This window comes from Gymnodraco acuticeps, unplaced genomic scaffold, assembly GCF_902827175.1.
Source record: "Gymnodraco acuticeps unplaced genomic scaffold, fGymAcu1.1, whole genome shotgun sequence".
NCBI classification, from domain to species: domain Eukaryota; kingdom Metazoa; phylum Chordata; class Actinopteri; order Perciformes; family Bathydraconidae; genus Gymnodraco; species Gymnodraco acuticeps.
The window spans coordinates 402,089-414,633 of record NW_022990213.1 but is presented as its reverse complement, the minus strand read 5'-3'; the positions used below and the strand labels follow the sequence as shown (position 1 = coordinate 414,633).

General features: G+C 40.2%; 1 protein-coding gene across 2 annotated transcripts in view; it reads left to right on the top strand.

The window, feature by feature from the left end:
* Positions 1 to 12,545, top strand: part of LOC117547587 (glycerol kinase-like) — a 29,900-nt gene that overhangs the window by 1,297 nt on the left and 16,058 nt on the right. For both annotated transcript variants that reach the window (XM_034218407.1, XM_034218406.1), the window contains exons 2-8: positions 3,092 to 3,165; positions 4,592 to 4,698; positions 4,831 to 4,908; positions 10,655 to 10,734; positions 10,835 to 10,972; positions 11,198 to 11,307; positions 11,455 to 11,521. In XM_034218407.1, the coding sequence (XP_034074298.1) occupies positions 3,092 to 3,165; positions 4,592 to 4,698; positions 4,831 to 4,908; positions 10,655 to 10,734; positions 10,835 to 10,972; positions 11,198 to 11,307; positions 11,455 to 11,521 (654 nt within the window). The remainder of the gene's footprint in view (positions 1 to 3,091; positions 3,166 to 4,591; positions 4,699 to 4,830; positions 4,909 to 10,654; positions 10,735 to 10,834; positions 10,973 to 11,197; positions 11,308 to 11,454; positions 11,522 to 12,545) is intronic.

The window sequence follows — 12,545 nt, the reverse complement described above, 5'->3', positions numbered from 1 at the left end:
TTTTGTGTAATCATTAACCAATCAGCAACCAAGGTAACCCCCCCCCCTTATCACCTGAATGTCCTCCTAGAGCACCATTGAGTTCTTTGTAACCAAATCTCTCTCAGAGGGGCGTGGGGAGGGGCTCCTTATTTTCATCTGTAACAGACAGGGAATAAGCACTTTGGAAACAGGGCTGAAACAGAGGGGATTATGGGATGCTACAATGATCTGTTTGGTGTTTCAGCCAATCAGAGACCGATAATGTATTGATGAAAAACAGTATAGGGGACCTTTTAAGTTTTAAGTTTATCACATGTTATTTAATGCAACAACTTCATCTGAAAGGTCACTAAAGCTAATAAATAATACATTCATTATTAAATGCAGTGAAGTAAAATAACACTATTTTCCTTTTTAAATGTAGAGGAGTAGAAGTATCAGGTAGCACTACATTGAAATACTTAAAGGGGACCTATCATGCAAAATGCACCTTTGTACGTCTTGTATACATGAAGATGTGTCCCCGGTGTGTCAGGGAGCTCACCAAGTGTCAGAAAACACAAGCCTCTCTCTTTTCCTCCATACCCAAATCTCTAAAAACGGGGCTGTAACAGATCTGATACAGATTTAAAATTGTTCTGATGTCAGAAACGGGGTGCTCTGCCTATATGGCCAACTCTCCACCAATCAGGGGAATGAGAGGTTGCCGTGGCATGGTAACATCATGGTAACATCATGGTAACATCATGGTAACATCATGGTAACATCATGGTAACATCATGGTAACATCATGGTAACATCATGGTAACATGACGCTCGTGCCTAGCCCCCCTCCTTTGCAGGGGGGCGTGGTCAGCTGCATCGCATTTGCCACAGAATCAGCCCTTGCAAAAACAGGGCTGGAATAGAGCGAAATGAGGCATGGCTAAAATGCATGATCTGTTTGGTATTTTGAAAAAAAAACTTCACAGACATGTTTTATATAGGTATGGCCCTACAATATATTATTCAAATATAGCATGATAGGTCCACTTTAAGTACGTTTTGACCTACATTTAGACAGCATGTATTACTCCAGTACAGTACTGGAGTAATACATGCACTGCACTTTATTACACTCCACCACTGAATAGAAGACAAAGTGGTTCTTGTATGATTTAAACATGAAGTGCCAAATGAAAGAAATGCATGGCAGTGGAGGTGAAGTGATTTGCTACTATGTTGAATTGATGGTCCCCTCAGTAATGTCTTGTGGTAAAGACAGCATTGTGTGTTAAGAAGACAATAATATAGTCAGTCAGTTTGGGTGTTTGCATTAAGAGTTTTGGTAATTGATATTCTGTTTTGAAAAGTGAGCCAAAGTTCATCACCACCTCGAACGCAACCTATCACGTTTCTTGAAATCCCACCATTTAGTTTCATACATTTATCAAAGAGACTCACCTGCTTAATGTCCCCTTCCTTTTCCTGGTTCCACTTGAATACTGAATACTGCAGACACTACTTTCAAAGTGGTCTTTTGCTTTGTTTTTCAGTTGAGTAATATGAGTCCTGTTTGGTTAACCATTGTGAACATAATTGGGCTTCCTCGAGTAGGTCAGCTGGAAGATGGAGACTTGGCACGAAATATGGGCAGTTAACAAGTTCAACTTACTGTTAGATCTAAAGGATGGACGGACAGGCTTTTTAATGGCTGAGTATATCTGGTAAACATTTCTGTGAAAATGATAGCTTTTTTCTTGGAGCCAACTGAGACCACTCTGGGTCTGGGGACTTTTGTTTGGCTGGTGTCGGTCCTAAATTCAAAACAATAGATCAAAAGCTGATGAATTTTTGGCCAACATGTAGAGTTATATAAATACCAGGTCTAGCTATTCTTATCTTAGAAGAGACAGAAAAGAGTGTTATTTGTGAGCAATGCTTAGGAGAACAATATTTGTAACCATAATCTATACAGAAATACACAGATGCCTGATTTAAAAATGTAACCCACCCAACCCCTTTCCTTGCTGGGTAATATATCTCAAACCTATGTGGTAAAGAATTATGTCCACAGCAAAGCGGTACCATAACATCACCCTGAATATGTTTTTTTGTCTAGTTACCTGTTCTTCCTGAAGTGCATTGCACTGTTTGTGAGGTCCCTGACTTAATGCTGTTCAATGACACAGGTCATTTAGACCAGAAGTGAAGGTTAAACCTATCAGGTTGTCTTTAAGGTTGATCTCAGGACACAAGCGACGATAAGGGAACACGTCTCCGGTCAAAGAAGATAATAATTAAGCCCTTGGCAATGTTTAAATAAATCCTCACAACATAACTGAGCCTTACCTCCAACATCCACAAAGTTCATATATTTGTGTACCTTCCTAACGTAGTTTCATAACGATGATCTTGATTGCTTTGAGCCAAAGTGTATGCTTGAGGCAACACTTTATTATTGGATCAACAGTCACAGACCCATGACTGTAGATGTCAGTCCCACTATAACCTTTCCACTGTCCATTTTTAAGAAGGGGGGAGAATGTTCCTGTTTGCACTGCAGTCCAACTGCGTGACCTTGACAGCATGTTAGTGTCAAAGGGCTCTGCTTGTTGTGTGTCTGTCCGGTCTGTGCAGCTGTGAGAGGGTCATCAAGTGCAACGTGTTACAAGCTGGTGGCTGGTCAAAGGGTTACAAGGTGAATGCGTCTCAGTTTCCCCTTTTGCTGTGTTGAATTCATGCAGCTTAATCTATGAATATATATATATATTGTCTGTAGCCAAATTGTACTGCTGTGCTAACACGGATTACCCTACTTTATTATTTGAATAAATGCTGTCTAAATGTAGGTCATAACTTACATTTCAATCTTTCCCCTCTGTAATAGGCAGCCACCTTTTTATTGGAGTGACGTTCATGATAGTTGCTGTGCCTGCATTGCAGCATTGCAAAGTCCTGTCAGTCATCATCAGTTTTATCACTGGGAAATTAAAACATTCTGTACCTCTTCCAGTCCTGTGTTGTGCCAAATGATGTGTTCCCTTATAATTAAGAGAATGTTTCCCAGGCACACCCTGTGTCCTCTGTTTTATGTGCATGGTCTCTTATGACTTTAACTTCTCCACAGGTGTTCAACGCCAAAACCGCAGAGCTGATGAGTCAACACCAAGTAGAGATCAAGCAGAGTTTCCCCAAGGAGGGGTGAGTGCGTCAACTGTTTCTCAATGATTAACACTTCCAACAGACCATGGTGACTGGCAAAGTTCTTCTTTTATATGACCCACAGTCCAACTCGAAAGACATTTTACAATTCACTCAAATGTGAATTGGTTCTACTAAAACAATTATCATATACTACTTCACATTCAAATTGTGGAATTTTTGCTTCTAAGAGAAACTTAAAATCTAATTTTAAACCATACTAAGTAACTGTTTATTCAGTTACTTAGGTTACAATTTAGCTGCGTTCAGATTATTCTCTGACTTTATTTGATGTGTGTAACATAATAGAGTCTAAGGCTTGGTTGATATCCATTGATATGGTGCTTTCTACTCATTAAATGTGGTAGATGATGACCTTCCTGTTGTGTAAATGTTAGATATGTTGAATGAATGCACATCCTGAAACTACAAGGGTCAGCTGAGGTCATGTTGCATGGTTACAGCTTTTTGAACCATTGTAAAATAAACTGGGCGATAGGATTTACGAATACAATCTAAGTATAATTAGGCTATGCCTCCTATAAACATATTTTATATTTTCTCTCAAGTACCGTACATTTCATAAATAAGTGTTTGATTCAACCCTTTAATGTGCATGATCATATCAGTATAATACCCAATATACACAGTTACTCTAACGCAACACAGGGGTTTGTTTGACCTTATCTTAGGAGTCTGGCATCTTCTATTACACTTTCTGAACCTACACTATACAGAGATGGTAAAGGACTCTGGGGCTTCATTTATTTTGCTCTCTTTAGACTCTTTACAGGTTCCCTGGTCTCTCAAGATACAAAAAGCCTCATGTGTACATCCATGTTCACACACTCATCCACCTGTAGGTGTCTGTGAGAGGGAATGAGCCACAGGAGAGTGAAATCCAAAGCAAGCCTCTTGTTAACAAACTATGAGACATGTTGTACTTAGTGTTGGCAATATAGTCTTTCACTAGAGCCTGAGGAAGCCACAATACATTGAGTATACTGTAACCCTATTATAGAGATTCCCTCTATGTCAGAGGGCTATCAGTATCTGTCATTTGGTCAAAGAGACGGTTCAGAAAGAGAGTGGTTTGGGGGTTTTGTACTGTTTGTTCCACAGTCAGAAACTACAAAATATCTTCGGACAGACTCGTTTTATGTATTTGGTATAGTCTGAAGTTCAGTCAAACTATAATATTAGTCTATCTTGGCTCCGTTTATGAGTGTCTATGTGATCAAATGACCATACTCGTGATTCAATAGTTATCCAGGAATAGAATCGGCACAGTAGAGCAGGTAACGCATAGAAACAGCCACACACAACTATGCTGATGACTTTGTTTTCATATTTGTATTTTTCTGGAATAAATACAAACCAAGGGCTCTGTGTGTGTCAACATGCCTGTCTCTGTGTCTGTCCACAGCTGGGTGGAGGAGGACCCCAAAGAGATCATGCAGTCGATCTATGAGTGCATGGAGAGGACATGTGAGAAACTCCGCCTGCTCAACATCGACATCTCCAACATTAAAGGTGTGCACAGTGATACTGAGCTGTTGGGGCAGACGTGGTAACCTCCCCTATAGCTGGAGAAGAGAACTGAAACACAGAGGAATGGGTGGAGATGGGAGTTTATTGAGATTGACGTTGTTTCTGTTTTCTCAGCTTTGGGGGTGACCAATCAGAGAGAGACGACCCTGGTTTGGGACAAAGAGACAGGAGAGCCTCTCTACAACGCCATTGGTGGGTGCACTATACATCTGAATGTACACGTATCATTGCCTAATATTCTTATTAACATAGACATTCAATTGACCTTCCTGTAGTCCTCCGTTGGAATAAGGTTATCTAGATGTCACAAAAAACATGGATGGTTACATACTAGGTTCTTTGCAAGAAATATGAATGTTCACTACTTTCATTGAAACCTTGTTATATTTAAATGTTTAGCATTTGTTGTCATTACTTGCTGCCTTATAAAAATGTTTTAAATGGTTTCTAAACAGAATCCTAAACAATGACATGACCCAGATCTCCTTTTACTCTTTTGAGGTAACCTACCAATCTCTGATGTACTGTACAGAGGACATCCTGGTCTTATGTCATTGGTTAAAATTGCATGCTGGGAAGTTCCTCTTCCTTTTCATCCAAAATGGCTGGCATACCAAAAACAAAATGTTATAGAAGCAGGAGGAGAAGTCAAATATTGTTGAATAATTGTAATTTTTACCATGGAAATCATATATGTTCTTGTTTATTATCATGTGAGGAACTATAGAATTAGTTCTGAAAGCAATTACATAATTCAAGTTTTCAAATAACAGCTCTTTTATAAATGTCCATTCTAGTGGACGTCAGGACTATCTTCATGGACTTTATGACTCAATATTGTTGCAGGAGACGGAACTGAAGCAGACATTTTCTGTACCAGATAGTTAAGGGAGATTCAGATGATGAGCTCTCAGGTGATGAGAGAGATGAGGCTTTCACACCTGGGATAGAAGAGGGTCAAGAAGAAGGGGGGAAAGATGCAGGAGGCTCCATGAGCGCACAGATACAGACAGAGAGACAGATAGGGACGAGCTGGAAAGACATGGCCCCCTGTGGGCCAAGAGTAGCACGTATGTCTTATTGTTGTTTTCATTTTAAGTGGAGCCATGAAAAATGAGAATTGCCTCAGGAATGCAAGCTTTGTTTCTATGAGCAGGTCAAATGGAGACCACATCCATAAAACTAGTCAAGATGACCCTACAGCCCGTGCTGACTGGAGTCAATGAGGTACTTTCCCAGTACATTGACTGCAAAGTCTTTGAAGATCTGGAAAGATTTACCAAAAACCAAACTAGTTTTGTATTGACCAAATAAACAGCAATGTTCAGATCAATTACTTATTTATGTTTTAAATAAAGGTGAATGTATTCTTGTATTAATATCACTCTATAACCATAATACATGACATAGTCTATCTGTTAATTTTGGCTGTCTTTTCAAACTAATATGGTCCTGACGTCCTCTACAGTGGACATACTTAAAAACATTTAAAAAACATTTAAAAAATCAAATTTAATTAAAAAAGTCTAAATTGGAAGATGTTTTTTTTAACCCTAAATAGGTAGGAAATACAAAATAAAGAAGATTGGAAAACATATTTTGTCCTCGGTTACCAGATATACCAGTCCATGATTATCCATCACAATATGTTGCTCTGATCTTAACTTTAGTCAAATAATTACATTTTTTGTTTTTTAAAATCAGAAATGTGATTTCATTTTGTATAAAGGAGGTCAATTGACCATATATCCCAAAACGAAAAGTAAAATGTGTGGAAATGATTTGAAATGAAGTTGTCTAGAAGAAGAAACACAGAATTGTGCAAAATGCACTTGTTACAAAATTTTGGGGAACTGTCCCCCTAAACATTCAGTTATTTGATTTGTAACATCTTCAGTTGAGCAAACAAGAGATGATGTCATCTGGGAATTGGCCCAGCACATGACTAGATTGCATCAGATGGTAGTGGACTACGTCATGTCTGGCCCTGCCCCCTGCCTTATATTACTATCAGAGAGAGCTTTCATTGTAACACCTCAGATCCATTTTGAGAGGATTGTTTACATGCAAGCTGTTCAGAATTCCTATTAGCTGATATTTCAATGGAATGTGAGTGATGTGATGGGGGAGGGGGTGTCAACCTGTAAGTGTTCACACAGCAGTCCTTCAAGAGATTACAATGCTCTATTATCTAGCCTAAAGACACCATGTGTACACTTGTGAGTGATTCAAATGGCAAGTTTGTTTTTGTTATAATTGAAACAATCCCAATGACAACCGATAAAATCTCAGTTTATCTAATAGTTTGAGCACTTTTTTTTGCGGTCAGGTTAAGTGTCACAAGTCTTCTTCAGAAATGTTGAAGACTCCATTGGACCCCTTTGTTTACTTCCGTAACATAGTGACATCACTGTGTAACACTTGTATTGGCTAGCGCTCTAACACATTGTACGTGATAGGGGCGGGACATCTCTAAGCTCTTGACCAATCACAACAGAGCCGACCAGCCAACCAATCAGAGCAGACTGTGCTCTGGTTTCAGACAGAGGGTGAAAAGAGGAGCTGCAGCACAGGCAGTATGAGAAAGATAAAGAGCTTTTGGAACATTAAAGCACGGAGACATGTCCCAGTAGAGACACTACATAGTACATACCAGAGGTGTGGACTCGAGTCACATGACTTGGACTCGAGTCACCAATTTGATGACTTTGGACTCGACTTGACAAAATCACAAAACACTTGCGACTCGACTTGGACTTAAACACCAATGACTCGGGACTTGACTTGGACTTGAGCCTTCTGACTTGAGGTGACTTGATCATTTAATTCAGGGGTCTCCAACACGCCGATCGCGAGATGCCGCTAGAAGAGCAGCCTCCCGTCGGGGAGAGCAGAATCTTCAGCCGCTTCTCTTGCTGAGAATCCTTGCAGGCAGGGGCGGGACTTTATTTAGCTGGGCCACCATGCGACCAATCATATGCGAGGACACACTAGGATCATACCATTATGTGAAAGAAGGGTGGGGGGCAGACGCTCCAAAGACAGCAGGTGTAGTGGTACAGGCCAGCTACACAGAGCGACCGGGAGCCGGATTTAAATGCAAGCGCGTCGGAAAAAGTTTTTTTTGGTAACAACTCAGGATTTATTGCCAGAGGTGGGAGAAGTTCAGATCTTGTACTTGAGTAAAAGTACCTGAGTGTAGGAATACTCGGTTACAATAAAAAGTCCTGCATTCAAAATGTTACAAGTGAAAGTAGAAAAGTATTAGCATCAAAATATAGTTAAAGTACCACCTGCAGAGGGACCTAGATGCAGGTGTTCTTTTCCCCATAGAGACCGCCTCGCTGCACATTATCATAAAGATAGATTGTGGGTCCCTTATAACATGTTGTACACAGTGGAAATAAACATTCTGGTTACCTCAACATCAGGGATCTTATACACTAAACTCCTTCTGAATCAAACCATCACGGTAGCCTAACCTTACACGTTACTTTACCATCAGAGAGAAAATGGATTATTAAATTATTAATGTGACTAATAAAAAGCAGTTTGATTATTAATTATTATTCTGTTGATCGATGTCATTACATTTGTTGAAAAGCACATAATGACTTGTTTAAGACTCGTTTTGTCAAAGTTTAGGACTTGGACTTGACTTAAACTTGCCCATCCTGACTTGAGACTTGACTTGGACTTGAGCGCAAAGACTTGAGACTTGACTCAGACTTGCAAAACAATGACTTGGTCCCACCTCTGCTACATACTGATATACACCTGAACATCAGCAGGAGAGGACTCTTTAAAGTAGAGACACTACATACTGATATACACCTGAACATCAGCAGGAGAGGACTCTTTAAAGTAGAGACACTACATACTGATATACACCTGAACATCAGCAGGAGAGGACTCTTTAAAGTAGAGACACTACATACTGATAGACACCTGAACATCAGCAGGAGAGGACCCTTTAAAGTAGAGACACTACATACTGATATACACCTGGACATCAGCAGGAGAGGACACTTTAAAGTAGAGACACTACATACTGATATACAACTGAACATCAGCAGGAGAGGACTCTTTAAAGTAGAGACACTACATACTGATATACAACTGAACATCAGCAGGAGAGGACTCTTTAAAGTAGATACACTACACACTGATATACACCTGAACATCAGCAGGAGAGGACTCTTTAAAGTAGATACACTACATACTGATATACACCTGAACATCAGCAGGAGAGGACTCTTTAAAGTAGATACACTACATACTGATATACACCTTAACATCAGCAGGAGAGGACTCTTTAAAGTAGAGACACTACATACTGACATACACCTGAACATCAGCAGGAGAGGACTCTTTAAAGTAGAGACACTACATAATGACATACACCTGAACATCAGCAGGAGAGGACTCTTTAAAGTAGAGACACTACATACTGATATACACCTGAACATCAGCAGGAGAGGACTCTTTAAAGTAGAGACACTACATACTGATATACACCTGAACATCAGCAGGAGAGGACTCTTTAAAGTAGAGACACTACATACTGATATACACCTGAACATCAGCAGAATATGTCCTCTTCAGAACCCACTGGAAAGGGACAATGAAAGTGTGTCATTTACTGTTGGAATAACAACAATGTTTTTATATCGTCATTAATTTGACTGATGAATTACTGAATTATGAATTACTCCTGGTCTCAGTCTTCAGATTGAGGTCAACATTATTACAAGAAATGTTTAAAGGCCCTGTCACACTGTCCCGAAATTGACACCCGATGGACACACGAATATGGAATTGTGAATTTCGCACGAAGATGGCCCCGAAACACACACGAAGGCAACATTTACATTACATTTAAGACATACAACTGCAATGAAAGTAACAAAAACAATTATGTTACAGTACTATGATACTGTACTGATATCTTCAGACTTTGTTCTTTACTTTATCCGTCGTTATATGTAGAAAATATTAAGTTTTCTCCGTAATGTTGTTTCCATAACAACAACTTCCTGTCAACTGTCCTTCAAAATAATATATTATATCCTTTTTAGTTTCACAGAACACAAATTGGGTTATTTACATAATATATTTACATGATTTTGTTGTGCAATAAAAAACCCGATGGACACACGATAAAGGAAATGTTCAAATTCGGCTGTGATCGTAGCAACATCGGGCCATTCGTGAGGGCATCTTAAGCCTCGTATGACCGCCGGTGGAGTTTCTCAGGCTCCGGCAGCAACTTTCGTGAGCGGTGGCTAAATCTTTGGCATGCCAAAAAATTGCCGAAGGACCTTGTGAAGGTTCATTTTCGTGTTGAATTTGTGTGTCAATTGTGCCCTTCGTAAGGCCATCGTGAGGGCATCTTGTTATCATCGGTGCCATCGGGCATTCGCCCCGATCAGAGTGAGGGCGAATGCACCGATGATAACACGAAGATGACACGATTTGACAAGATGCCCTCACGAGTGCCTTACGAAGTTGCCGCTCACGAAGTTGCTGCCGGAGCCTGAGAAACTCCACCGGCGGTCATACGATGGCTTAAGATGCCCTCACGAATGGCCCGATGTTGCTACGATCACAGCCGAATTTGAACATTTCCTTTATCGTGTGTCCATCGGGTGTCAATTTCGGGACAGTGTGACAGGGCCTTTAAGGAATCAAAGTGTTGCTCAAATAGGTTTCCTTTATGTACTTCCTCTAATATTTGCCTTTTTAATGAAAGTTCACCCCTTAACTACTTTCAAATTCTACACATTTTAAACTCAAAGGTAAGACAATCTATTTAGAAAGTTTCAGGGTTGCAGAAGAAAGCTGTGAAATGTCCTAATTTATTTAGTAAATGGACAACAGCGGTCTAATTGAGATATTTCAAGGTGTATATGTAAGCCCTCCTCTTCTCTGTCCATAGTTTGGCTGGACCTGCGCACACAGTCTACCGTGGAGAGTCTCATCAACAAGTCTCCAGGCAAAAACAAGAACCACCTCAAGGTGAGTGTGGGTAAGAAAGAACTTTGGATGGTTCTCCCTTTTGATTTTCTTCTGATTGAATATGGTACAGTATCTAAACAAAGACTCTGACTCTCTCCAGCACAAGACAGGCCTTCCCATCAGCACCTACTTCAGCGCGGTGAAGCTCCGCTGGCTGCTGGACAACGTCGAGGAAGTGCAGCAAGCGGTGCTGAGTCAGCGTGCCATGTTTGGAACAGTGGACTCCTGGATCATCTGGGTAAGCAACTATATGTATTTGTACATACAGTTAGCTGCACCTTTTTATAAAGTCTGTTTACGATCCAGAATATGTTGTTTCCTATGTGAGTCGCAGAAGAGAAACGGTTTCTATTGACATCGCAGAGGCTGTTCTATAACGAGATACAGAGAGAAACAAATAAAGAATCTCCAGCCCCCTTTTTTTACATGCAACATGTGATAATTCCAGTGTGGTTTTCCTCAGTGCCTGACGGGGGGTAACAATGGGGGGGTCCACTGCACAGACGTCTCAAACGCCAGCCGCACCATGCTCTTCAACATCCACAGCATGGACTGGGATCCTGAGCTCTGCAGGTAAACACACAGGAACATATCAAACCACACTAATCGCTGTCCAAATACAGACTGTACTGCAGACCTGCTAATAAAAACCCTGTCTGTCATGTTTGGTCCACTATAAACATGCATCTTCACCACTGATTGCTGTGGTGCTACTTTTAGGTACTTTGATGTCCCGATGGAAGTCCTCGCCACTGTCAGAAGCTCCTCTGAAATCTACGGCTGGATGGTGAGCTCAGTTAAGCTTCAGTTAGACCGTCTGTGTTTTGACATGATACTGTATGCATCCTGACACTTTTATCCGAAGTGATCTACATACACATGTTATACTGTAGAAATGCTTATAGGAGCACATTGGGGGGGTTAGGTTTTTTGCCAGAATCAAACCATTGACCCTCCAAATGAGTTTCCCCCTGAGCCACATTAGCTCTAAATATTTAGTTTTTTCTAAATGAATCTGTTCATGCCTGTAATTACTTAATGTAACTCTATCCCTTTTCCACATTAAGTGTGTGCTTATCTATTCATTTACATATTAGTTACTGAAACTAACACTTGAGCATCATGGTGCTGTGTCCCCAGGATAAATAGATGGAAAATGGCTGAACCACAGCCTCTCTGGAAGTTAGCGTAGGGAATTAACTTGCACATATATTAATAGACTTTTAGATCCTTTGATAACACATGAAAGCTCACCATTTCTCCTTTTGCAACCAGAACAGGTCACTGCCATTGATGAAAGTAATTCAACAGTACCAATACAAACATACTTCTCCTCTGATAGCACTCGTATAGCCACAGCACTACCCTAATGACGTGAAAAGCCCACAACTTGAAGGCATTTGTTTCTTCAGTATATGGCAGTATGCAGATGCTGTTCTGTTTTAGAATCATTGCTACACGGATCATAAGTGGAAATGCTCAGCCTTGGCAATGACATCTTATTTCAATCTTGATATGACTTGTAGCATATCAAAGTCTAAAGTCACGATGTTATGCATCGGCCTCATGAAGTATTTTAATCACTGTAGTGAACATATAAGTTAATAAGATGCAACGTGTTCTTCCACAGAAAGGCAGATACTGTACTGATGTGTAGATAGTGAGGTACTAAAGATAATTCCAGCTGGATGTTATTGTCCTGTTCGATTTACTTTTGGAATTCCTGCTGGACAGAAAATGTTTTGTTAAGAGGATTTCATTAAAATCAGGACTCATGCATACAGCTATAAAGATGATATCAGAGGAGGCTT